Source organism: Aquila chrysaetos, chromosome 12 (assembly GCF_900496995.4).
Source record: "Aquila chrysaetos chrysaetos chromosome 12, bAquChr1.4, whole genome shotgun sequence".
In the NCBI taxonomy this organism is placed as follows: Eukaryota; Metazoa; Chordata; class Aves; order Accipitriformes; family Accipitridae; genus Aquila; species Aquila chrysaetos.
This window is the reverse complement of record NC_044015.1, coordinates 31,307,626-31,335,222: the sequence shown is the minus strand read 5'-3', so window position 1 is coordinate 31,335,222 and position 27,597 is coordinate 31,307,626. Positions and strand designations below refer to the sequence as shown.

The 27,597-nt window shown below is 49.6% G+C and overlaps 1 protein-coding gene across 4 annotated transcripts in view; it reads left to right on the top strand.

The window, feature by feature from the left end:
• ERI3 (ERI1 exoribonuclease family member 3) overlaps positions 1-27,597 on the top strand; it is a 136,227-nt gene that overhangs the window by 41,238 nt on the left and 67,392 nt on the right. For 3 of the 4 annotated variants that reach the window (XM_030034018.2, XM_030034020.2, XM_030034019.2), the window contains exon 6: positions 12,270-12,342. In XM_030034018.2, coding sequence (XP_029889878.1) covers positions 12,270-12,342 — 73 coding nt within the window. Of the gene's footprint in view, positions 1-12,269; positions 12,343-25,350; positions 26,750-27,597 lie in introns of those variants that run through there. The other variant, XM_030034017.1, reaches the window with a different exon arrangement.

The window sequence follows — 27,597 nt, the reverse complement described above, 5'->3', positions numbered from 1 at the left end:
TCCGTTCCTTGGGGCCCAAGCAAGCTCCACACTTACTGGGAAAGAAGTGATTACCTTGGACTGACAAGTCAGCCAAAGGATGGATAGCTGTGGCTGCACAGCAGGTGTGAGATGGATGGATGGGTGGGTGGATGGATGGGAGGTGGTTCAAGGGGAGGTTCTTGCCAAGCCACTGCGCTGCGTATGAGAAAACAGAGACGGCAAGCCATTTTCTGTGTATTTCAGGTGTGAGGAAGATGCTGAGGTCCCCTGGCATTGCGAAATGCCAAGTGAAATGTTACTGCCATGCGGAGCACAGCAGCGTGTCAGGATTAATGAGACTGGTGTAGGGAGAGCACACGTGGCCGGTCTGGAGGGTTAATGTGTGTGAGGGGGATAGGCTTAGGCAGGGGTTTGTCATCAGGGTTGCCGTGCTTGGGAAGCGCAGTCTAACGGCAAGACCACATGAAAAGAAATTGGAGCTTGCAAGGAGAGCGCTAAAAGTCATCAGTTGCCAAAGTTTTTTTGCGTTTGCTGCAGGCCTGAAGCAAATCACTGGCTTAAGGGGCTCTGAGCACCTGGGTCTTGCACTGGATTTACAGGTAAGGCGAAATTAGGAGGGGGCTAAGTGATTAATTCCTCTTGCTGTGACCAGGATGGGAGATGATTCTGACTTGCCACTTCTCCTCAGAAGTTTCTTCAGAAGCTGGTAAGGACTCTGGTTGTGAAACCCGAGAAGCAAAGAGGATCCCTGGGTGCCTGACAATTCCTTTTCTCTGCTGGTTCTTTCTCGCAGGCAGCCTCGGGCTGCCTGTCTCTTTGTTAAGAGAGTGACAGCAATGTGACACCGTGAAAATAATTACTAACAAATCACGGTGGTGACTGCAAACAGCTCGCTGTCTTCAGAGGCATGTCAGGGAGCATTAGAGCAGGGCCGTGGGAGCGGCAGAGCGGCTAGGGGCTCTTTCTCTGCTCTAGGCTGAGGGAAGATCTTTGGAGACCTTTGGCGCCTGCCACCCCCACATCATTCCCTTCTCGTTGGCTTTTTCTTTCTTTCCTCCCTTCCCTGCCTTTGCCATCAATAATTAAGCCCATTAATTGCACAGTGAGTTCAGGAAAGCTGCGAATGGTAAGACCGGGCTTCTGCCTTCCCTGGATTCAGCAGCCAGCCACAGAGCAGCAGAGGAATTTCTGGAGGGGTATTGTGGGCAGAAGCACATCCAAGCTGTGTTTCCTATCTTGTAGCCCTTGTGTGTTGCCCAGGGCAGTAATGTTTATTAGCTGTGTGCCCCTAGGAGTTCATGGGCTGCTGGTACAGTTGAAGAATGGCCTGTGTCCTTGTCCTCGGGAGCCTCCAGTCTCAGTGAACCTGAAAGTGGGTTTGTATTTGTGTAGAGCATCATGGCAAATGTGCAGTCAGCTGGCATCTCCAGGAAAAAAATGGGCAGAGGCACAAGAGGTCCTTCCAGGATGCAGTAGGGACGGTGCAGATCAGTGTAGCTGAAGCTGCAGGTGAAGATGATCCTTCAGAGATTAAACAGTGGACAAGTCACAGGTGAAGAAGGTGGTTGGTACCAAACAGCAGCTGGGGGAGTCTCTGCAGGGATGAGGCTGCTGTGGCTGTGTGGGAGCAGGGACCCTTCTGCAGAGCTACATGGACAGAGTCTGAGAGTAAGCTTTCTATAAAGCCTTTCTTTATATTGCTGTAAAGCTCCCTCCAAAGGGAGGGTCTGGCAGAGATACCGATAGGAAACTGCAAAGCAGTTGCTGGCTGAAGTGTCCTTCAGCAGCATTGATAATCAAACCCCTGGGCAACCTTTGAGAGGGGAGCTCACAGCCTCCCCTCCTTGTTCTTGGTGTTGTTTCATCCTCTGGTTTGAGAACAGGCCGTGCTGTCTGGGAATTACCTGTGTAGAGAAGCACCCTGCAAGGGGAACCAGAAGGTGTGGGTAGGAGCCCACTCCCAGGCACCTGCTCCACCGAGCAGCTCTTTCCCATTCCCCTAGTTACTCAAGTGATTTTCCCAACTGTCACATCTGTAAATAATGTTGCTGGCATATCTAGCTAGATACAGAGTGGCGATGGAGGGGGGAGGGCTGCCGCTGAGGGTGGCTGTAACAGCCCCTCTCCCCGACTCATACAATATTTATGCAGGGCTGGAAGTCGGCGGCACTGACCTCCAGGTCATGCTGTTAAACAGCTCCCGCAGCCCCTGCATCCTAATTGCTGCACTTGTCCTTTGCTCTGGAGGATTCGCTGCGCCTTCTCTCTGGCGAAGCAAATACTAATGGCAGCTTGTGCTTGGAGGTGGGGAGCGGTCTCTTCCCCACAAGGAAAAGAAAAACTTGTTCCCCCTTGTGCAGATGTAATTTGCAGCTGCACAGAAACGTGTGCTCGGACACTGCTACATGTCGTGCCAGGCTCCCCACTGCTGCTGGCCTGGAGGCTGTGCCGAGAGCCCGTGAAGCTGTCGTGCGTCTAATTTTGGGTTGTGTATCATCAGAGGGGATAGGGAGGGGTTTACCCCATCCCACTGGCTCCTTATAGGATTTCTGTCTTCCCTTCAGTGGGGAGAGGGAAGAAGAGGCAATCACAGAAGTCAGATGAGAGAGTAGACCTGGATGATGTGGTGCCAGAGGGCAGAGACGGTGCCAGGAAAGAAGAGGGGCTCAAACAGCATCACAAGACAGAATGGCATATTTTCTTGTAGACAAGTGATCTGCTTCAGTGAGTGGGAAGAGAGGTGATGCAGAAGGCTGGAGGCCCTCTGTGTGGGTGAGGGGCTCCTGTCCCCTTGCAAGTGGTACAGCCGTGGCTGGAGGTAGAGAGGTTTTTCACCTGGCAGGCAGGGGCTTTCAGCTGATTCAGGTGGTTCAAGAAAGCCCAGAAGATAAAGCCCTTTGATTGCTAGAGCTGCCATGGCTTTCCCCCATGCTGTTTGGCTGGGCTCCATCCTTGCTTGGGGCTTCACGTCGGGTGTCTGCGAGTCTAGTGACCTGACTGGCCACCCACGTCCCTTATCCTGCCTTCCTGAGTTGGCAGGTCGCCTTTGTGACTGGAAAAGTGCTGTTTAGACTGGAGACTAATGGCCTTTAAGTGACATGATTGTATTATGTTAAGCGTCTATGGGCTTTACCATTAGGCACTAAACAGTTTATGACTCATAGCAGAGAAGCCCTTGTCCCAAAGAGTTTATATGCTAAATGGTCTGGACAGGCAAGGCATGGAAAAGACGAGGTTTCCTCCTGCCTGTTGCACAGCAGGTCTGAGGAAGGACTGGGACAGGACGTGTCTTCTTAGTTCTAGATCAGTGCCTTGCTCTAGGTCTTACATGCTCTGGTTTCCTGGGGAGAAACACTTCTGCAATGGGAATTGTGCAGTGGGAGGAGAAGCATGTTTAATTTAGCTTAGTTTTTGTGCGTGTTTTGGTTTTGAGGGGGCTTAGACACGATGCGTTGCGGGTGCATCCATTGCATCAGATATATTCCCTTACTCAGTGCGTAATTACAGTATTCTGCAGCAGGAGTCTGAAAACTCCTTCTTAAAACAGCTAGTATGCAGAGGACCAGGCGATTACTAAATTAGCGTCTGTATGAAAAACTTCTAAGAGACCATATAGATGGAGAAGGGACATGCTCTGTGTAATCAGGCTCTGCTGCAGCGTGAATCACAGAATAATTTAAATAGACATCTCTAATCCAGCCCCCTGCTCAAAGCAGAATTAACTTCAAACTTAGATCAGGGTGCTCAGGGTCTTCTCCAGATGAGTTTGAATGTCTCCAGGGGAGGAGATTCTACCACCAATCTGTTCCAGTGCTTTATTACCTGCACGGTGAAGAGTTTTTCCTGATGACAAATTGGAAGTTCACCTGCTGCAGCCTGTGGTCATGATGAGTGACTTTCACTGAGAGCATGCTTGTGTGGTAGATGTACACAGTAACTGATTCTGTACACTCCTGTTCATAAGATGCTGTATAATGTCATATTTAGTAAGCACACAGACTGTCACAGCAAGCTTGTGTGTAGAAATCTGTTTTTAAGGGGTTTTCATAGTGTCAGGTTCCCAAGGGTCTGGGGGTGACCTCTGCATTGGAGACTTTCCAGTTTCTCTTTCCTTGGGAGCAGTGTTATGCACTTCTGATGTCAAAGGGAAGTCCACCCAGTCGTCCTCCCTGTCTGGAAGGGCTGGTGAGAGCATTTGCTCTACCCCTTCACCAATCTGCAGAACTCGATATGGAGGAGTGCAAAGCTTCTGCCTGCTGCACTCCTAACCTCAGCTGAACCGTGGAGCCAGCGAGCTCTGGTTTCCTGCATGGTAATTAAGTAGTTATTTAAAAATCAAAAGGCTCAATTCTGATCCTGCTCTCACTGGCTATTTACTAACTCCAGGTAGAGTTACTCCAGGTTTACTCCCACATGCATAGCAGCAGAATCAGGCCCAGTAAATAGAGCTATGAATCTTTTTAAGAGAAGCTGTTAAGCAGTAGCACATAGATTTATTGTAGCATCATGTGTGTGCAATTGTTGATGAACATCTTCTGTTGGAGGCTGAATACCTGCTGTGTTACAGCCTTGCTTTTAATGTTGAGATAGCATCTCTGCCAACATCTAGCTGACGCACAGACAGATACCCATAAAAGGACCAGATCTCACATGGTGTTAAATGCCTTCATGTTTCATTAAGGTTGATGGCAGTGGAAGGCACGCAGTGCTTTGCAGGACGAGCGAGTCACGATGAGCCACTTGCCTTGTGTGCTTTTTGTAGCAGAATTATTTTCCTAGTGTATGCGTTGCTCTGGTTGCAGTCTGGGCTAACAGCCTTTTTCATGTGCAGGCTAGCTGCTTGGAAAGCATGGGTGTTGAGGCTCTCCCAAATTTCTTAGTACCCAGCAGAAATTTAGAGAAGAGGGATCTGGCTGTTAGCATATGACAGGTGATGGGTGTTCAGGCATTTCAGCCAGTGCTGCTGTGTGTCCCAAGTGTAAAGGCTTGCAGCTTGCCTTTTAAGCTTCCTAGGCAGGAATATGCCTGGTAGAGAGAGAAGGCAGCGCTGTCCAGAATGGCATCACAGAAAAAGAAAGGAAGGTCTGAAAGTGCCAGGTATTAGCCTCACTGCTTAGCCTGGGTTTTTTGGCCTCGTTACACTAATCCAATTAAAGATTGATGGAAAAAGATAACACACACTCCAGTGAAGGGGTTTGTGTGGCGACTGCTTGCCTTCCTGGGCAGCTGGAGTGGCCCTAGTTGTCTTGTGCATCACCACACCTCCCCGGGCCCTGCAGACCCACTGGTGCCGCCACATGCCGTGGTGTGTGCTCTTCTCCTGCATCGTGTCTCTCTTATTACTAATGGAGCATGGATGCATTTTAGCTGCTGGTCAGCCCTCATTAATATCCAGAGATGACAGGTTGACATTTGTAAAGAAGACTTGCATTGACCTTCATGTTGTGCATCGGTGCGGTTGCCATGCGGTGCCCTGTGCTGGATGCTTCTTCCTGCGCTGCCTCAGGAATGCGTTTGTGTTAGCGAAGGGACAGGCTGCTCTGTAACCCTTTGCTGCTGCTGGGAGCATAGGCAGCATGTCTGGATGTCTTTGCATCCCTCTGCCCATCCCCAGGACCGTTCCCTGTACAGCTTCCATCCATCCCAGTGAATAGGACTGGGGGGTGTTGGCGTTGCACTTGTGGCTCCTTGTGGAGGTTGTTATTTGGTTACTGGGACCTTAATGGAAGACAACTTCATGCCAATGGCGATGTCCCGTCTGCTTCCTTTTCCTGGCTCCTGTCTGGGGATGCAGCAGAAGAAAATGCTGCACTGCCCAGGCATCCTGAGCTCTGTCAGTTGCCTGTCTCTCCCCCGACCCACCCCATCCTGGCTCGAGGACTGCTGCAGCCCGCTTGGCAATGACATTTATTAACAGAGGGAGCTTTGAAAAAAGGCAAGCTGCTCCTGCAAAGGCTCCTCGCTGTAACTCCGTCTCCTCCTCTCGCCAGCCCGTCTGAGGCAATGGCTGCTGGTGTTGAAATTCATTAGTGTTTCCTGACAGGCGATGGAGGCTTGCTCTGTCTGTTCCCTCTTCCCTGCTCTCATGTCCCTGCTTCACGCACGCTGATATTTAAAGCTGATGTGCGGCTCGTAGGCTTGTTGCACTGTGACAAGTTTGGGGGTGGTTGAGAGAACTGAGGGGGTGGAAGGAAAGCAAAGAGGGAGGGAGATGGGACCTGTCTCAGGGTTTCTGTGAAAGCCCAGGGCTTTTCAGACCCTCTCCAGATGTGTTGTCTTTCCACAGCTACTGCTTGTGAATTTTAAGTAGAGCCATACTGGGGTGGTTTGTCCTGCACTGACGGGGCGCGGAGGGATGGCACCCTGGGTGTGCTTGGTGAGAGCGGGGTGCAGTCACCTGGCAAGGGCTCGTCTGGTGGGAAGCAAGGGCAGGTGGGCTCCTCCAGCCCCTTGGCAGGTCTGTGGGGCTGAGGAGCATATGAGTGGGGTGCCAGAGGTCTGGCAGGGCGTTCATCCCTCCGTCCTTCATTTTGGACAGAAGCATGAGGGGAGCCTGGCTCAGCTCTTGCCTCTTTGCACTGAGTGGCGTAGCGACTCCAGCGCTGGGGAGGAGATGTCTCCCTGTCAAAGCCTTGGATTACGCAGGAATGCTGCTCCAGTCTAACTTGAATTATCGGGATGGGGGAGTTTGGGGTTTAGACGTTTTTTGGACGTGTGTCAGCATGCTTCAATTTCCACAGGCTGCAGAGTGGCTTGGGCTGTGCTGTGGGCCCGAGGTGCTCTGCTCATGTGCGGGTGCTGTGGCATCACGCTGTCAGAGCCCTCCTGGCCCAGCATGGTGGTTTTGACAAAGCCCAGCCAGGCTTTCTGCCCCTCTGTGGGATGCTCCTGCAGCCTCTGTGCTCTAGAGCAGAGTGTCACCCCTTTGCATCCCCAGGCCACTGAACCCTCCTGCCTGGGACTTACTGTTTTAACCAAGTTTGGATTAACCTAAGGCTGTCTCTTTGGGAGGATGTGGGTTTACCTAAACTGCTTTAAATTCCTAGCTTGGCTCCAGCTCATGTGAGCTTCAGTGCAGACAGATGTGGCTTTGCCTGTCATGGTGCTGTTTCTCTGCTAAAACGTCTCAGGTGCCTTAGCACAGGATATTATTCCCTCACTAGCTTTCTCTGTTAGGACAGGGCACCCAAGCTTTCCGCTTGGCCTGCCAGACATCCCACCCTACATCAAAACAGAGCAGCACCTCTGCGCCGCATGGTCCAGAGCAACGCCTTGACCAGCCTTGCTTTGAACTAGGGTGCAAGGCTGAGATGGGTTTGACAGCTCCTCTCTTTGGTTATCATCTTGTTGCTGTTGTGTGCTGCAGCATCCAAGCAGCTTTCTTCAGACTTCCCAGCCCTCCTTCAGCAAAGGATTTCCAGGGCAGGAGCCTGCCTGCCCTTTCCTTTGCAGCCTGGTGCAGTGGGGTTGGCCGGGACACAATTAAAACATTCTGCATCTCTTACAGTGCAAGGTCTCCAGGGCGTGGATTTTTTGGAAGGCTGAGATCAGGTCTATAAAAACCAAGATTTAATGTCCCTTTTTCTTTCCATAGAGGGACTTGTTCTTTTAACTGGTTCAATATCAATACACCCAGTGTGTAGAAAGTGGCCCAATTTCTTTGTCTCCTGACATCCTGAACCCAGAAGCAGATGGACGTTAACCAGCTCTGATTAGTTGGGAGAATCAAGCATTAATTTTTTATACGCCAGGACCACCTGAGTGACGGAAATCAATTACGGCTGCCCCTCCCCCTTCCATATTAATGTGGTGTCTCTGAGCAGAGACGGAGGAACCTGTTGAAATGAGAAACCCCTATTTCTTAGTTTGACCCCCTAGATAATTAGGGTTAAATTGATATGCTATCGCACTGGTGACACATTTTATCTGCCTCTGTTTGTACAAGAGGATACAATAGTGGAGGAAGGACCAATTTGTGCCCTGCTCTAGCTAACCAGACCGAGATAAAAGGTGTCACTAGTACGATAACGTTCTTGCCTCATGCTCCTTTATTGTTGCTCAATTTGCCTTTTTTTTTTTTTTTTTTAATCCTGTTCTTTTTCTTTCAATACCCTTGGTCATATTTTAACTCCATGCCATCGCATAATGACGTCCTGCTAAATGTGTGTGGAGATAGGCAACTCTGGCTGACAGCCTTCCCTGATAACCGAATTCCAGCCCATCCATCACTAGGCTGCTCTCCTTAACTTAAGGAAAGTGATAACTAAAGCAAGGCCGTTTATCACCGCCAAGCTGTGCGCTTCTTGCCGCCTTGGAGAGAGATGGCTTCAACGGGAGAAATGCAGCCATGTCACCTCGCCTCCTATTTGCATCCCGTTCATCTCCAGACCCCATTTACCCTGCAGAGTGGAGGAGCAGGGCTGGATGGAAATCAGAGCCTGGGGTGATGAAAGCTCTCTGAAAATAGTGCAGAGCTGCCACTGCTGACCACAGTCCAAGGAGGACTTAGACTTGTTTGGCTGGTGGAGGAGAGTGTGCTACCTGATGTCACTTGCTCTTCTGCCCAAAGGGGACCTGCGTTTTGCAAGAAGGCAGAGGTTGTGTGCTCCCATCTCTGCTGCTGGGAGGACGGACTTTACCAGAGCTGCATCGGAGGCTGGAAAATCCCACAGCCATTTTCAAGTTTCTCTCAAGTGCAGTCATACCTGAAGCCACAGTGTTTGACTGATGGGGTGGTTTTGAGAGCCAGCTTCCTTCCCAAGGAGTGAGAGCGTCAGTGTTTGGGGAGGCAGCGAGACTTCGTTCAAAAGCTGGAAGCATCATGGGATGTTGAATGCAGTGAAATGTGCCATCATTTCTCTTCTCCCTTACCTGAGGGAGGGCCACATCCTGAGCTCTTTGCTCAAGCAAAGCTGTCCCAATGAACAAAGCTGACTCTTGCAAGAGCAAGAAGCTGTATGGAGCATAAAAGCATGTTTATCAAATGAGCTGCTCAAGTGAGTGGTGGCCCTGGTAAATAGAGCTACTTCCTTAAAGGCCCTGGCAATTCTGTTCCCCAGGAGAGCCACAGATGTGCCTTGTTCACTCCAGCCTGGAGAAGATGCTGGAAAAAATCCTGCCTGATCACCAGGCTGAGGAGTGGGGGGGACCACTGCAGGTAACGAGCTTGGAGCTGGGGAAGAGATGCAGGGATGCATCCCCTGCAGGGATGCAGGCATTGCAGAGATGTTTTCCTTCCCGTAGCTACCTGGGGACCTGGTGTCTGTGCGTTGAGCACCCTCGGTTCCCTGTGCTGGGAACACTGCGTACCCAGCCTAGACCAGACCCATACGGCAATCCTTCGCTAAAGGCAAGCGCATTGAGTGGCTGTATCCCTCCTGGCCTGGAGCCACCAGGCCTGCATCTTCCAGCTCGGGGAGTAGACTGATGCTTTGGTCTGTGTTGCTGACAGCCCGCCCAGGTTATAGCACGAGCGTAGGTCTTCTAGTGCTTGAAAAACTTGGTGAAGTATCTCTGGTGCTAATGTGAAATGAGGGGACCACAAGCGCGGAGGGGGAGGGGGAATGTCCTTAGGTCACACGGCTTCACAGGCGGTTTCTGGGGTTGTTACTTGTTTGCAAAAATGTGTCATTTATTTAGTTGACATATTTATTTGGAGCATTTATTTTCTCCAATTAAAGACCCACTGTCCAGCGCCCAGGGCACACTGCCATCAGTCTCAGGGTGGAAGCAGAACCAGACTGTCCAGTTCTCTGGGCCTTTTGGTCCCACAGGGATGGAAAGGCTTTAGATGTCATTCATTGCACTGCGTGGTTAGCTGTCAATTCCTGTGGCTAACAAGAACAATGCTGTACTTGCTTCTTCTGGACCCTATCCAAACGTTAGGTGAATTGATAATTATTCCTCTAACTGGAGCGAGGCTGAGACCTGTATTTATGAAAACCTCTTGGGCTGGGAGGAGAAACTCAGCTTTTAGTAACATACCTTTTGCTAACTGCTATCATCATCCTCTCTGGCTAAATGTGAGCAGTCTAAGACAGGTTGAGCTGATCATGTGTCTGTATTTAGACCAGTCATTTGTTTTAGGTGGTTCCTTTTCTTGTGATCTTTTTTGTTTTGGGCATGAGTAGAAAGCAGCTTTCCTGGAGAAAGAGCTTTCTTAGCATGCTGGTTGGGGCTGGTGGGGTCTGTTCAACTACAGGATGTCATGGATGTATGTGTAATGGCTGTAAAATGCATGGACCAGGCTGCTATTTATGTGACGGCTATGCAATTGTGAGGAGTGACTCCAGGTGGTTTATTTCAGCACGATGGTGCTAGCATCAGATGAGCCGTGCCCAGAGATGAGACCATGCTGTCAAGTCACATTGCTTACCCTGCAAATCGCCATAGCCCTGCTGCTTCCAAGCCCGTTCTTTTGACAAGCTTCTTGCTTTCAAAGAAATTCCTCTAGACCTCCTTATTCAAATGTGTTTGTATGACTTAAATTATTGCTCCTAAATGATGATATGTGCATCTTTTCAGGACCAGGCATTTGGTTTTGGCACAGGGAGTGTATTCTTTTCTTAGCCTAAGCAGGGCTTAGAAGGCCAGTATACTGGTGGAGCCCAGTGTGTGCTGGCTCCATTAGCCACATATTCCTGGGAGATTCCCCTGGATATGTTTGCCAGCTTCCTTCCTCTTCTTCCCATAGAAATGGAGGCAGCACCAAGACCAAACCACTCTGGTACTGCACTACCCTGAGTCTCAACGTTATCTGCACGTGCATTGTCTGTGTCTCTCCTTCATCTCCTTAATTGGGAAACTGCTTGTAGGTCTGAAGAGATGCTGCCCTGTTCACCAAAAGGTTTGGAGCTGGGCTGAGCACTTGGGTACCATGTGGGGTGCTGATGGTGCACCCCAGCTCATGGTGGTGTATCTAGCTTGTATCCACACCTGACCAGAGATTGTTCCTGAATTTCAGCCTTGAATCTGAAGTCCGGTCTGGATTATTCACTCTTTCCTTTTTATGGAGAGTGGGAGAAGACTGCCCTGGACATGATCTGTCTTGGGCTGTTTGAGCAGCTGATGCTGGCACTTGCAGCTCTTCCCTCCTCCCCTACAACCTCCCGCTACAGCCCCCAAGTGCCAGAGGAAGTTGTGAGATTCCCCACCCTCCTCTGTTTGCAAAAGCCGATTTCTGGGGTTGTGGCTTTTAACATGCACAAACGGCTTTAATTTAGTCATTTATTTAGTTGACATATTTATTTGGGATGTTCCTTTGCTTCAGTTAAAGATCCCGTGACCAGTGCCCCAGGCGTGCTCAGCAGTACGTGAATGAACAAGATCCATCAATTACTCTTGATCAGATCAAACCGGCCGGGGAAAACTCACATAACTCATCTCCCTGCACAGGCTCGGCTGGAGCTGCACAGCTTTGCAGCTTGGTCTTCCCCAGCTGCGGCGTGCATCGTAGCTGTCCTGCGAACTCACTGGGGTCAGCACACTGTGGGAGAAACAGCTTTCCAAATCCTGGGGTCCTGCTATCCCTTCAGGCAGTCCACCTCCCTTACCGGTGCCATTTTGTTTTGTGAGCCCTATTCCAGTGGCTCGCTGTAGGAAGGGAGAGGTTAAATACATGTGCTCGCAGCTGTGGCTGCTGGTGCTCAAACCCGTAGTGAGACAGTATGCAGCACCTTGCATCTTTAGAGTTGCGACTGCTCTCTTCTTTGGAGCACCTGCTTGGAAAACAGCCTCTGCTTTCTTAGCCCTAAAAAGTTGGTCCTGCAGCATTACTACCCAAAAATGAATGCATTGGTGCTTCCTTTCCTCCCTCGTTGTCTCATTCGGTGTTTTAACCATAAAGGCCAAATGGAAAAGCACCAGGGCATGACAGGTGAATTGTCAGTCCTTCTGTCTGCCCTGTAAGCCGCTGGCTGAGCCGGATGGTTTTGCAGGGATTTGTGATGAATTCACTTAGCTAAGGACAGCCTGGATGTTCCAGTTGTGTTTATGTGTTAGCCACTGTGGGAGAAGAGCTGCATGCTGCACTTGCATGCGGCGCCTGTTCAAACTGTTGAGTCTGAAAGCTGTGAGCAGCCTGGATGTGGCTGGATGTATATAAGTCTTCAGCCAAGCTCTGCTCTTGTGAGATTTTTTTGCCAAGAGCTACGGTCCTTCTGATGTGCAGCATGTTACAGCAGACTTGAGGGTCTCTTCCATCTCAGAACGAAATGCACTTAAGAAAACAGAGTTTGTGTTGTCAGGACACTGATTGAATCAAACCTGCTCTCTCTTCTCTCTTACAGGTTACCAGGACAATGCCAGTACTTAGGGCTGCCGGTTGCTGATTACTTCAAACAGTGGATTAATCTGAAAAAGGTACTTTTGTGCAAACTGCCACAGTCCCCGTCTCCCTCTCTTCCCCCTCCCCTTGTCCTTCTCCTTTCCTCTTTAAGGAGGTGTCTAATAACTACTGCTGTTTTGCATTGAAATGAGTTATTTTCTCAGAAGCTGGGCTGAGCGAGTCCTCCAGCTCCCTATTGTATCTCCTCTAATAGAGTCTTACTGTACTTGATGGGATGTGTTCTGCAGCTGGGGAGAATCCCATTGTGGCAGGCACAGTGTGGTGTCTCTGCATAATAGTGGGACACTGTGAGGCCCCTCTTCAGCGAAGGTTGTGTTGGCCCCAGTGTTGCTGACTGTTTTGTTCTGCAGCCGTATAAGGCTACTAGGAGCTCAGTTCCCTTCAGATCAAAATCTGGTTGATAAACACGTGGAAATATTCCCAAATAAAAATCAGTATTTCCCTTTGTGCTGTGGGGAAGGGGAGCTGTCTCAGCAGCACATCCACCTAAGAAACCAGTGGTCACTTTGCAAAGCAAAATACCTTGGACTTTACTGTCTGGTGCCTTGTGTTGCTCCACGCCTTCTCTGGGTGGTTAAAGAGCAGCCTGCTGTGCATCCACAGGGTGTCCTGGCACAGCTGCTGCATCTGCACAGAAAAATGTAGTGATGCCATAAGCCAGAAATCAAAGTGGGAAGAAAAGAACAAGTGTGATTACAAGCAGTAGCAGGGGGAGGGGGGAGGCTGGGGTCTGTGCCCAAGAGAAACTGGGGTGGCCCTCCTGGTTAAACCTTTGGAAGAGTAGGATTCCCCTCCCCCATCCAATTTAATGTTTCATTTGGGTTTCTGCACCTTTTCCTGATAATTAGGGGTCTCGGTAAGTGGAATTTGCTTGTAAACAGCTCGTTGTACTTGTGGGCTTTCCTTTTGTTCTTTTATTTACTTATTGTTTTAAATGGAGGCATGAGTGACAGGCTGAGCGACCGCAGAAGGACAATTTGCATGATCTGTTCCGTCAAATAGGGTAGAACATGAACTTAACAAGGGATGCTGGCAGCACATTCCTGGCTGAACTTGTCAAAGGGTCTTGTATTTCCCTGCTGTCAGAGCAAATCTTTTGGCTGATTGCTGGTCCTTGGTAAATGAAATCTGAAAGCACATTGGGGCATTCTGCAGTTCAGTGACCATTAATGATCGCCATTTGAAGTTCACTAAACTTCCGGTGAATGGATAGCAGCTATATAACCAGCAGGTTGATGGCTGCAGAATAATAATATTAAAAAAAAAATATCCCTGTGTTCCATGTTTGCTAAGAAGTAGGTTGATCCAGCCGTGCTCCTCCTCTGGGCCTCAGGATGAATGACTTATGGCTCTTTCCCGTAGTTCAAGGCTCCTGGATTTAGCATGTTAGGAGCTGGGATTTATTGTAGTGTGGACATCCAGGCAAGTGGCTGTTCTTCAAGATGGGCATTCAGGTATTGGTGTTCAGCAAATACCATGATACTAAGTTGAGGGCTGGTGAGCATCCATGAAGTACCAAGCACATGGCTAAAAGCAAGAGGAGGAGGAAAGCACTCCCCTTCCAGCTCTCTGGAGGGGTCACCGGCTGAGTGTGTAGGATGGGGGCATGTGGGTTGGAGCCTGTGTCTTCTTGTCTGCCTCTGCAAATGTGTTACCCAGAAAGTAAGGCTCCAGTCTCTTTCAGATCATGCGGGGAGGGTATGTGTGTGAGAAATGTTCATCTTCCTTCAACCCCTCTAATCCCTTAAAAATCTGAAGTTTTTCTGACTCTCTAATATCTGATGCCCTGTGACACAGGGTTGTTCCAGCGTCCCTGTGCCCCTCTGGGAAGTGACCCAGGTTGAAGAGGAGAGCAAGGGCCTCTCCTGTCCTGTGCCTCAACAGCTGCCTCCCCTGGGGCTTGCTCTTACCCCAGGGTGAGGATATTTCCATGCCACTCACTGCCTCGCTCTCTGGGCGTGCTTGTGGGGGAGCTGCCTGTGTGTTTTCACAAGAGGATTTCCAGCCTAGGTAAATAATTCTGACCAAGCAGCAGGACCCAATGGGACCTCGTTCTCTTTTGAGTGAGCTCCCAGCGTGAGACAAATAAGCTTGGACAGGTACGTAGCCCTTCTGCTCTTCCCTGCATAGCTCAGGTGGCCCCTTTTTCCCATCCCTCTGGTATGTTCTTGAGTTAGAAATACCTCCTAGGCTGAGTCTGCCTCTGAGCTGATCCGTGAAGTGAAGGTGTTGGGGAGGGGATGGTGTGAAACTGCTGATTTCTAGGTCATGGATAATGCAGAGACTTGGATGTTTCAAATGTTGAGAAAATAGTTCATGTGAGTGTAAGTGGCACGTGTGACAGAGCAGTTTCCTGCAGGATGGTCCCACCCGCATCTGCTCTCTGTCCTTTGGGTCTCTGCTTGTGAGCAGTGATACCAAGAGGATCCTACTGAGTTAGGGAACTGCTGCTGCAAATATAAGGCAATGCAAAAGGGTGGGATTATGTACAGAAAGGTGTGTACATGGGGCAGACGTGTTTGTGTACCTGTGTGTAGTGCGGTAGCAACAAAATATGTTCCAGATTCCCTCTGCCCATGCACACACGGCTTCAGCTGCTCTTTGTCTCTGATTTGTATCATCTGTAGAAACAGTCCTTGTCTGTGCTGCTTCTGCCAAAGCTCCAGAGCTCAGCAGTCCCTCTTCCTGAGGTGGTCAATTGGTCTTTTTTAGGGTTCATTCTCTAATAAATTCCTTCCCTTGTCACTTCTGTGCTGCAGGAGCAGTTGAGGTGAGCACCCAGGCCTCTGTCAGAGTATCCAAGACTTGCCTCTCAGGCAAGCTGAAGATGGGAATCAGCCCCCACTAGCTGCCACGCTTGTGTTGTCCCAGGAAACTTTGTGCAGGTGGTGGTGAGCTCCACACCTGATTGCTGTGATGGTGGCCACAGTGTCTTGGGATCTGTGAAAAAACCTCCTGTGGAGGACAAAAGGAGAAAAGCTGCCTGTGCACTTGACCGCGTTTGCTGAAGTTTTACCTTGCCCTGTGCCCCCCCAGCCTGCTAATGCATCCCTTCTGTCAAGCCTGATCCGTGTTTGCTGACATTTTTAATGTCACTGAGCGATCTTGTATCTCTGGTGAACTGTCAGTGTAGAGCTGACTCGGGGCAGAGAGTTTATCATGTTCTTCACTTTGATTAGCTCAGCCTTGTGGGAGGGTAGCAGAAAGCAGAGGAGGCTTTCTTTGAATGCTGCAACATTTCAGATATCCCCCTAAACCATCTCGATAGAGAGCCACCATCCCATCTGCCAGTTCTCCTTATGTGCCTGTCATGTTGATCCACAGAGGCCCCGTGGGTTAGGACTGAGGTGCAGAACCTGAGCTATGTCGTTGGAGCTGGATGCTTAGGATGTAAATAGCAGAGAGTGCTTCATGTCAGGAATGAGGGGCACCAGTGAAGAAACATGTGCAGAAAGCAGGAGGCTGTGGGTCAAGATTTATGTGAAAAGAAAAGCTGCTGCAGCTAACAAGCTACGAGCAAGCTGCTGCCCCAAGAGTATCCTCAGGTAGTCTAGATATCTAAAATTCATTAGTGCTTATTCTAACACAAGGATCAGCTCTCGTTTCTGCTCCCTTTGCTCTTCCAGGAGCCTCTGTGGTTTATTGTTCCAGGTCCCACTTGAGTTAGCGGCATCGTTGGTCCTGTGACAGATCCTCACCCTGCGGGAATGGAACCAGCGCTGTGTTAGGCTGAGGACGTGGTGCCTGCAATCACAGGGTGGCCGGGAGCCTGGGAATGGGAAACCCGGCAGGCAGCAGGAGTGCCAGCACCGCTGGGTTTGGGAGCACGTCACAGAGGGGAGAGTGGTTTGGTGGAGGGAGGAGGTGGAAGAAGGGCAGTGAAGCTAGATTTTCCTACAATTAGCTTGTGCAAGAAAAACATTAGAAGGGTGATGAAGGTGTCAAGATGGCCACACCAAAAGTCTAACCCAGATCCTCTGCATGCCAGAGGCCAGTAGCTGATGCTTGCAGGTGTAACAAGGAGAGCATGGTTTGAGTCAGCTTTCTCTGGTTCCCACCAATTTCCTCTTCAAGGACTGTGAGCTGGCAGCTGTCCCTGGACTACTGTGTCTAGCACCCACTGGTTTTACTACATCTGTCTACCAGGAACTTGTATGCCCTTCTCTAAATCTGCTCATGCTTTTGGTTTCTACAGCATCCTGCAGCAATGAGTTTTACTATTTAATTATGCATTAATTATATTCTGTTTGTTCATATGTTGTGTGAAGGTGCAGGTCCTTTTGTTTCTTTTAAACCTCCTGTCAGATCATTTTCTTGAGCCTAGGTCTCGCATTGTGTGAAAGAGCAAGTAAGTGTTTCCAGTTCTTCTCCCTTGTGTTATTCTTGACTTGAGACCTCTGCCATACTCTTGCTCAGTTGTCTCTCTTCCAGAGCAGCATAACTTGTCAGAGGGCCGGCACAAAGGCACTTGCGGGCTCTCTGACTCTAGAACTGGGTTGTGGAAGCTATTTTTAACGCTGTATACACTATCCTGATCTTCCATTTCTTCTCTGGATGATATGCAGTTAAAAGATAACAGAGGAGTGTTTTATGTAACCACTAAGGGTTTGTTTTGTTCCTTGTTTTTCAAACGATATTGTATTTATTTTTAAAAAAAGACAATCTTCATATCCATCACAGAGCTACCTCTTTCTTGGGACAGCTGTTCTGGCATGTTTGACCATCTTTGATTTCTGTTCACAGAGCGCAGCATGTCTTTAGATACAATAATAATGGTTGCTTTAGAAGTGACAGAAAACTGGTCCTAGTTTGACATCCTCCTGAAGTCCAGGAGAGTTTTTATGAAAGGCAAGGGTTGAATGATGTATGTGGATGAATGCAACTTTCCTTCTCTGGGTATCACAAAACAGAGTTGATGAAGCCTTGGGGAGCACAGCGTGACCATTCTGGGGGTGCCATGGCTGTATGCAGAGCTGGCCTTTTCCAGGCCCAGCCTTTATTGATCTGTAGATACTTGTAGTTGGAAGCAAACTGTTAATACACATGCACAAATGTTTTAAGGTCACCTACTCACATTGTGAAATCTGACAGAGGAAGCATGTAATAGGATGTTTTTGTTAATATTTGGCAACTAGAAATAAACACATCCTAAACAAACAGAGATTTGCTAACAGCTTTTTGTCTCTCCTCTGAATTAACAATTCCTGCTGCCTTCGGGGTGGGAGGAGGAGCTCAGTGCTTCTCAGGCACTTGGTGCCGAAGTGTTTTAAGTGCTTTGGACAGAGAACATTGAAATGGGTGCAAGTGAGAAATGGTTTATTTTGTGGCCCATATGCCTTGGAAGTTGCCTTTGTGAGGTTTAACTTCTTGAGGACTTACTGTGATTGTTATCTATTGCCTGTTTATTGGGTTACTGCCTACAGGGAATATAAAATGCCCAGTTAGGTTAGAAACAATGGGCAGGGATCCTCAGGCAGAGTGCTTCACAGCCAAAGCATCAAGCACATGAGTAGATGTTGCCAGTTAACTGCGAAGAGCTGCTCATATGCCCACGATGCTCCATGGTTTGCTGGTTTGCAGCATGGGTGAGTGCTCTGAGACTCTGTCAGAACTTTCTTCAGTGGAAGCTGTGCTTTCCTGGGCTCCTCATCCCTGGCTGTAGAGCTCTTGGCTTTGGAAGGTCTCTCTCAGAAGGCAGGGGTGGGAGAGGTTGTAAATGGAAATTAAAGGAGAAGCGTGACTCCAGGGTTAAGGGGAGTAAGGGTGTCTTTTCCATGGAGAATAGGAAAGAAAAGTGCCTGTGCAATGGCATTGGTTCATAGTTGGAAGGAAATGGAAGAATTGCTTAAACAGCAAAATGACTGTGTTTAATAAATACTTTGCTCTGTATTTAGAGAAAGGCAGAGGATGCCATATCGCTGAGCAAGAGGTTTGCTGTTACAACATGATTTTCTGATAAAGTTGAGTGGTAGCTTTCGATTGGCATTTTGCATAGCTGGTTTACAGGACTTTTAAAGAGCTGGCTGAGAAGCCCTGGACTGTTAATAAGTCTTTGAACATGGGGGAAGTTCTAGAGGACTGGAAGAAAGCTAATGTTGTACCAGTAATTTAGAAGGGCAAATGGGATGACCGATGAAGTAATTATAGCCCTATCAGCTTGACATTAATTCTGGGCAAAGTAATGAAAAGCCAGATATCATAGTTGATTAATAAAGAATGAAAAGAGGGTAATATAATGCCAATCAATGTGGATTTATGGAAACTAGATCTTTTTCAAACTAACTTGATATTTTTTTTATCAGACTACATGTTTGGTTGATAAAGGTAACCATGTCAATGTAATATACTTCTGGAAGGCATTTGACTTGGTACCTTATGACATTTTGATTAAGAAACAAGAGTGATACAAAATCAACATGGCACACATTACATTGATTAAGAACGAGCAAACTGACAGCTCCTAGCATTTAATTGTAAATGGGTAATCATCATGGAGTGCATGTCTTCCTAGTGGGGTCCCACAGGGATCTATTTCTCAGACCTCTTGTATTTAACACTTTTATCAATGCCCTGAAAGAAAACATAAAAATCATTTTCGATAAAGTGTGCAGATACTGAATCTAGGAGGCGGCTGCTGTTGGATTTATAAACAGGCAGTGGTGAGTAGGAGTAGAGGAGCTGGATCATCTCTTTCTTTGGGACTGATTTGACCAGTGTGGGATGCTGGGTCCCTCTCCAGCATCTCTGCATCAGAAAGGATTCTGGAAACTTGAAGGCTGGATGAGAACTGCCAAGACCCACAGAAACACTCACCATGCTGTAAAGCCCCTGAGAGCCATTTAGGGTACGGAGAGAAGGGAAAGGGAGACTTGGCTGTAGTCCCTAAGTATCTAAAAGGAGAGCTGAAATGTGGCAAGAGGTTCCTCCAGTCTAGCAGACAACAGCATAAGCAGTTCCAGTGCCTGGAAGCCAAAGCGAGGTAATTCAGGTGCAGATTTCTACAGTGAGGGTAATTAACCGTTGGAACAACTTACCGAGGGCTGTGGTGGATTCTCCAGCTCAGGAGGGAAGGTTTTTTCCTAAAAAGATCAGCTCTGGTTCAAACAGGAATTAATTTGGGGCAGCCTCGTGGCCTATGCAGGTCAGGCCAGCCGATCACGGCGGTTTCTCCTGCCATGATAATCTTCGACTGTCCGTCTTGGCGTAGCTCTGGCTGTTCCGTTGCCTTGCGGTGAGAGCACCCTCGAAGGCTCCTGACTTAGGGGAGCGTGGGTGGCACGGACGCCACGAGGCTGGGGACGGAGAGGACGGCATCCCGGGGAGCGTGGTGCTGCCAGCGCGGGCAGGAGAGCTCTCCTGCTTCGAGGGCTGGAGCGCGGCAGCCGTCCACGACTTCTCCTTTAAATCTGTCGTGCAGCTGTCTGAACTCTGAAATTTCTTTCACTCTCTCCCTCGCCTTGTTAACATGTGTTGCCTTTGGGGTAATCAGGGAAAAAATATTATGTCCTTTTACAATTACCGGGTTTTGGAATATTAAAATGTCTCTCTGCATCGGCAGTGTTATTTTGATTGGTATTCTAACCTTTGACTAGCCCATAAAGCGAGCCGCTCTTCAAGCCAATATTGCAGGACTGAAATTTAATTCCGAAATGATTCCAGATAATAGGGAGACAGATAATATATGCATGAAGGATATTATGTTTGGACTAAATGCAGCAGGGCCAGGGCTTGGGAGTTGAATAATAGCCCAGAGTGAGTTATAATCTGTGGGACAGAAATACCTTACTGTCAGGGCCAGGAGAGGAACTCTTAAATCAAAGGGAGGGAGACGAGGAGGGAGTCGAGGATAGTCATCTCAAAGGGAAAGGGCATCCAGGAGAGGCGTTAAAGGAGCAGCCCTCTCTGTCCCGCTGCAGAGGGACCTGTCCTCTGTTTCTTGTTTAACAAGGAGTGCTGAGCAAAAACACATTTCCAAGGAAAACCAATAAGCAGGGGTTGTGCTGGGAAGAGAGGGTGAGAGTCTGCAAGTTCTTGGCAGTCTTTTCCCTTTCCTCCTCCTGGACTCATTAGAAGGGGATACAGGATGGGTTGATGCATCAGACTTCTTTGCTTCCGTTTCCCTAGAAGTTATAACCAGATGGATGGAGGGGATGTTGACGTGGTGGATTTGCAATACGTGCTAAGGTACGGTGCTCACGTAACGCAGAGTAACCGTCAGGGTTGCTTTTGGTATCCACTTTTGCATAAAACAAAGGAAGCAGAGGCATGGCGTGTGGGCTGTGTGGCCAGTAGTTGTTGTTCAGGCATCTGCCCTCTGCCTCCTCAGCCCAGGAGTCGCTGGCAGGCAGGGTTGTCTCCCTCCTTCAGAGCTGCTGCCCAGGCTGGTGCCTGGAGACACAGAGTAGGAGCATCCTATGTGACAGCTAGGTGCAAATTCAGTGCCTTTTGAATACTGGAGGCTTTAAGAAACAACACCCCCCTCTGGGCTGTCTGCCCCAGGGAAGGAAACTTGCGGTTTTTGCTATTTGCTCCTCTGCAAGTGGCACTCGGAAGCTGCCGGCAAAGCACAAGCATGGTGGAGCAGTCAGCAGGGTACTTTTTGCTCTGCAGTAGCTCAGCCCTATAACTTTAACCTGTTAGGCAAGGCATTGGGAGTTTTTCTGTAGCTAGACTTCGCAGAGCATTGCGGAATACTGTGCCAGCAGCTGTCCCGGGAGGAGGGGAGCTGAGCAAGCGGAGATGGAGAATGATCTCTGCTGCTGGGGTGACACAAACCCATGTCGATATAACAGGCTTTGGCTCAGTGGCACGAGCTTATAGTTTCAAAGTAATGATCCCAGCCTCGCATTTCATTTCCTTTTCTTGCAGTCTCAGGAGCTGGTCTTGCTACAGCTGAGAGGGGCTCTAGATGCAGCCTGGAGGCTTCACTGGTTTTGGATGACTTGAGCAGTAATATACATGCCCATCCCAGGAGGGCAGAAAAAAGCAGTGTCCATCTTCACCTAAATCAAATGGTTTTGTGTGTTTCCCCCTCCTTTGGCTTTTGTTGGTGTTTTTTTTATTGCATCCTAAAAGACAGGAGCAATTTTCTGTGGAGCACGTGTCTGTACGAACTGTTCTGGGAGCAGACGGGAAAGATGTGATCCTCAGAGGGTTAATGTAAGTTTTTGGTCTTGGTTCACCAGAAACTAGCTAAGTTTCCTGGCTTGCAAAATAGCGGATTAGGTTAGTAATTACTTCTGGCCATAAAATCCATAAGTGTGTGAAAGAGCACTCTTCTTGCTGCCAAACTCATGCCAAGCAGAAGGTTGTAGGCTGGGCACAGGCAGCCAGTTCCTCTCTCACTGCTGTTCAGACTCTGCTGGGTGGGTGAAGAGAGCCGCTGACAAGGTCCTATTACATGGAAGCCATTTAGAGATACTCCAGTGCAAAGGGGACATGTCAGTATGTCCGTCCTATTAACAAGAAGCTTTTCCCTCCTTCCTGTAGCTATCCTGCGTGTGCTTTAGCATGTGTTCATCTCTCAGTGTCTCACACACCAATTAACTTCTTTACCATCGGGGTTCTCCTACACTCTCTTTTGCTAAGACACATTAAAATTGTGCTAGGCGCATGTTAAAATCTCACCTCTTTTCCTAGGCAAGGTGTTTTGGAGCCTAGTTTTAGCCTTTGGGACAAAGCAGTTTTGCATACTGCCCTCGGCGAGGACCTGGCACAGGTGGAGAAAGCCCAGAAGAGAACATAAGAAGAATCAGAGGACTGGAAGACGTGACCTCCAGGGGAAGATTGAGGGATCTGGGATGTTGAGCTTACAGAAGACTAAGCAGAAATCATTTTTGTAGGAATTAAAGTACTCAGAGGAAGGGAAAAGTTTATTCTGGGTGGCTGCAGTGGACACAGCTCTTAGTCGTGTCCTTACCTGCTGCGAGGAGATCAATAAACAGTCTCTGTGGGTGAGAACAGGGATGCAGGACCTTTAGCTCTTGAGATTTTTAGAGTTTAGAAGAATATAGTGGGGATGGTTTGGGTGGAGATGGTCCTGCCTTGAAGCAGACAGTATGGTCATCACTTGTCCCTTCCTGCCCTGTTTGCTGTGACACTTCCTGTACCCTTACACTTGGACACAGGCTGTCTGCTTTCCTTGGGACACATTGCTGAAATTCGGAGTACCTGAGCAGGGAAAGAAGGGGTGGTTGCCCTGAGTGCCATGTATTGTCTCCACTCCTCTCCCGATGCCATGTGCCCTGATCAGGATGTTTGTACGAGGAAAATCCCAAGGCAGCCTTTATTATTTGGCAAAGCCTTCAAGCTCCAGCAAGGACCGGGGCTTCCTGGTGTGTCACATGGTAGGGATAAGGCAGGAAGGTGGTTATTCAGGAGAAACTGAAGAACACAATTATCTTGGCCCCATGTAGCCTGCAGGTACTGGACAAAGCAGAGAGGAGTATTTGTTGCTTTTGTACTTTTTTTAACCAGTGCAAAAGCTTTGCCTTCTAGATGAAATTTTAAGCAGCAGTTTGCCGAGTGCACTGCAATGGTTGCTCTACCGAAAGCATCCTTGTCTATGCAAGCGGTTGGGGGCAGGTTGGTGTTTGTGGTTCTCCTACGTGCACATCACCGTAGCCTGCAGGCAAAAGGCGGAGAGGCAGCTGCTCAGACCTTGCGTGCTGCTCTTCCTGCTGAGTGCCATATTGCTTGGCTGCACCTCACTATGCCTGCGCTCCCCTTGCTGGGGGATTTGAACATCTGTCCCCTGCACTGAGAAGCCTCCTGGTTCCCATCTGGCTGTGTGTGCACTGCTGCTGAGGTTAAACATACTGCTCAGGCCTTTACACCGTGAGTCTGGTTGCTGCTTGCAGGTTGAGGAGGGAGCCACACTGGCTTTCCTGGTCCCGCCTGTTTATGGGGCAGTGTGCTCTAGGTGCCAAAGACAAAGTTTTGGAAAGAGCATTTGAAAGCAAGCGAAATAACCCACAATGATATCTAAGCAACTTGTGCTTTTGATAAGAAATCTTTCTGCAATGTCAAGGTTATGCAAGCTGAAGTGGCCTGATGGTCTCCACAGTGGAGTCTGGAGAGGCAGGGAGTTGCTGCAGGGCTGGTCATGGTGTGACTGGGACCTGTCAGCTGGATGCTCTCCGTAGCTGGGAGTAACGGTGTGTACAGTGTGACCGGAGCACGCCTGGTGTGCCACACGCTTGCATCCAGACTTGCCGTGTAATGCGGCCTTTGTGTGGCAGCCCAGGAGCAAACCAGGGAAATCATAAGGATGGTCAGAGTTAGGCCCTCGATCTCCCAGTGAGCGGCTGTCTGTCCGGCGCAGGTCTGGTGTTTCACCTGCACACAGGACTGTGGTTGTGCCTGCGGGGCACCGGCACTGTTGGCAGAAGCTGGAGGCCTCCAATCTCATCTGCCTGCTTATGTGACGGTGCGGGGCAGCCTGTGTTTTCCCACGTCTCATGCGTACTGCGGTCAGCTGGAGAGGCTGGAGCCTTCTGTGTGCCCTGGTATTGCGAGAGGCAAGCCTGACCCCGGGCCTGACACAGCTCCCCGCAGTCAATACCAGAGCAAGGCATGAGGAGAAGGGATTAGAGGCAGGGCATGTTTTACAATAATCCTGCAACGTGTGCTGCATTCCAGGCCAGGAGGAGCTAGGAGGCGAAGGCACAATGCGTGAAAGATGGCCTTTCCCAGAGTCCTGTGGGTCAGGCGAGGGGCAGAGCATCCCTGCATCCCAGCCCTTCAGCTGGAGCTTTATGTGGGTACCTGCACAGCTGCCTAGTTCCTGGGAAAGGAGCTGTGTCCTCTTTTCTCTGCATTTAAAAGATGGGAGCTCCACATAAGAGCATGAAAATGGACCTGTGTAGTTCTCTGCAGAGGGATGAGGGGTTAATCAGATTTTCTAGCCTTGGGGATTAAAACATCAACTGGTTTAGTCCTCGTTGTCCTACCAAGCCAGCATGGCTAGAAGAGGGAGAGTGATGGCCTGACATCTCCACCAACAGCAGCAGGCTGGTTTATGGTAGCAATTGGCTTGCCAGTAAGTGGAAAGAGCTTTTCTGGTATGAGGTGTTCCTGGTGCCCTGTGCTAAGCGTGATGCACTATCCTGCTGAAAGGAATGGGACTTTGCTACTGCTGTCTTGGCTGGGAAAGTGTGGGTGTGCAGCCTCTGCCCCATTGCACAGAGGCATACCGTGGCTTGGCTTTTGCTTGTCATGGGCTCGATGTAAAGCAGCAAGAGATGCTGAACTGGGAGATAGGAGATACAGTAGTGGAATTTGTATATTAATAACTTACAGTGCTTCACACTCATTAAATTAATTAATTAAATCCTTCAGAACCCGAAGGCTACTAAGCAAGTTGATTTCAGAGTTGGGATTAAAAGTCTCCTGCTGCCCTTTCCCCATGCTGGCACAGCACTTCTGGCTCCATCCTGGCTTTTGCTCTCTCCACTTGCAGGTTTCCTTGCTTGAGCTCTTTGCCTGCAGCCTGTGGATTGGATCTATCACAGTGGCTTGCTAAGAACTGGCTGGAAAGTCTGCAGATACGATCTGCTTTTGTTTAGGAAACAGCCCATCTTTTGCCCTCGTCTAGGCATAAACTTCTCATATTTTGTGGCCCGCTGGGGAGGGACGCTTTGATCACTCCGAAGCATGACCCCAACCAGGGGCTATCTCACAGTGGCTGGTTTTCCCAGTTGCCTGGGCACTGTGTCCTACAGACTGGGACCACCTCCTTGGGTGTTCTGATATGAATGTTGCTGCCGGCTCTATGGGGCATCAAAGCTCCTGAGCAAATGGGCCATCCTGAAGTCATGGTCTGGCTTGCTGCACTGTAGCCTTCCCAAGCTTGCTCAGTACCCATCCAGTTCTCAGCAGTGCCCTTCTGGGTGCCAGTAGGTGCAGAGGCAAGATGCTTATATTTGCTGACAACATGCATCTTCCCTTCCTCATGTTGAATCTCGTGTTGAAAAAGCTCATAATGATGTTGTCTGATGTTTTCTTGGGCATCCTATCCACAGATGAATATACAGGTCTCACTCATGGCTGATGGATCAGCTCCACCTCCCTCACCTTTCTTTGAGCCAAGATACTCTAGCATTTCTGCACTGCACTCAATATACCTTAAAGCCACCAACTTCCATTAAGCCACATAGGATGGAGTGTGGCTGAGGTGGTCTCTCTCCTGCATGCAGTGGTTGGCATCCCCAGCGGGTTTCAGTGACGTGGAGATGAAACCTCAGCGTGCCGTTCTGCCAGCACTGCTCCTGCATGCATCCTGCAGATGCATTTTTAAACAAACTCTGGATATTTAGTGTACGGTCTTGCGCCAACTTCAGGAAAGCCTGCTCTCTGTGCTCTCCCAGTGTTGTAACCTCTGTCAGCCTGGCTCTGATTGATGGCATTAATATTTTAGAGATCATTTAGGATCTCCGCCTTGACTGTGCCGCTCGCTCAGGGAGGAGCTGTCCTGCGTGGATGTCTGCAGTTGCCAGAGGAGCGTGGTTGCTGCCTGCCGGTGTGTTTTGGAGGAGGCAGGTTAGCAGGGCCACCAAGACTAATGGGAGCACAAGGCCTTCAAAGAGCAAATTGCTAGCCTCCAGCATGTGCAAGCTGGCCCTTTCTGTAGATGAGGGTCTTTCAGCCTCCCTGGAACACTCCCTTCTGTCCTTGCCTCTTGGCAAAGGGACCAACTTCCCTCTGGACGTTGTCCCACTGACTGCATTTGGCCAAGGTCCTTGCTGTGGAGGGTGTCCCCATGCCTCTGCTCAGCCCTTCCAGTTCCTGGAGCTTGCCTCAGCGGAGCTGCCAAACCCAAAATTGCTCTGCATCTCTCCTGTGTTTTGAGTCTCCCTTTGCCATTGCACCATGTATGATTTAGCCACATGGAGTTGGTTCTGCTGCAGTCTTGTCTGTGGAGTCAGTCTTTAAGCTCAAGTTGCAGAGTTCACACATGCCCTTGCGGCTCCCGGATCCATCCCTGGTGCTGATCGGGAGGTGACTGATGTCCTTTGCAGTGCTCTGCAGCACACCATCTCCAGCTGCGTCTCAGGAGCTGCACGTGGACCCATCCTGCACCTCCCTGCCTCGCGCTCTGCCCTTGGTCTGCTCTAAACAGTGGAGCTGCGTGGCCATTCCTCTCGGTGCAGGAGAGCTCTGGTGATGCTCTGCTTGCTCAGCCTTCCCCATGGGGCCCGGATAAATCCAGCTGTGGGAATGGGGCCGACGTGCTGCAGGGACGGGGGCTCCGGCAGATCCAGGAGACAGTGAAGCCGTGTGACTGAATCCCAGACTGTGTTTGCTCTGCCTAATTATCAAAAGTATGAGTTTGTTCTGCTAGGTGCACATTATGCCTTTATTGTGGTGTAATTATGCCAGCTGCCTATGTTTAGTGTCATAAAAAGGAATAAAATGCCCATTACCCGCCTAAAGAATTCTTCTTGTGGGTTTTTTTTATTTTTATTGCTCTGGAGTACACAGTGGGGATATCTTTGATCGGCAATTCTCCATGTAAAATAGCTAGTGAAATACTGTGCCTTTCAGAGAGCTCCTCCAGCCAGCAGCCTGCGAAGGCAGCTGGCCCGCCAGCCTCACCTGGCGCTGCCTCTGCTGCTCACTGCCAGCCCGATCTGGTGGTCAAGATGGTGAAGCCACCACAGTGCCTTCCCCTGCGGAAGCTCAGCTGCTTTCCGGCAGCATTTCCCTGCTGCCACCCAGGTCCCAAAGCTCCCTCCTGCCGACACAGCACCCGAGAGGTGCGGGGTGCTTTCGAAGCCTGGGAGAAGATGCAGCCTCTCTACCTGCTGGAGCTGTTTGGAAGGACACAACGGTGCCTGGGTCTGGCTGAGCTATTTTTTGGACAGAATGATGTGTCAAGGAGTCCCGTGCCCAGGGGGAAACCCATAAGGTAGTCGAGGGAGCAGCGCGGAGCGATGTGTGAGTGGGAGCGGTTATACTCCTTCGCCCTGCCTCGTCTGGAGCGCCGAAAACACAAGCCAAGCAGCATGAACCTGCCAACGGCCTGGCGGTGCTCTTGGAAGAGCAGGGATGCTAAGCCTCGTCCCCCAGCCAACCCACGGCCCCTGCAATCGGGCTTTGGCTACTTTGGGGTTTCTTGTGGCGTCTAGATATCTGGGGCCGTGTTTCTGTGGTGGTGAGAGATGCCTCGGAGGAGCCATGTCCTCCAAGAGCTGAGGTTCTGTGCAAACATCAATTACTGAAACACATACTCCTGCCAGGGAAGAGCGGCTGGAGGCTTGCTTTGTGTG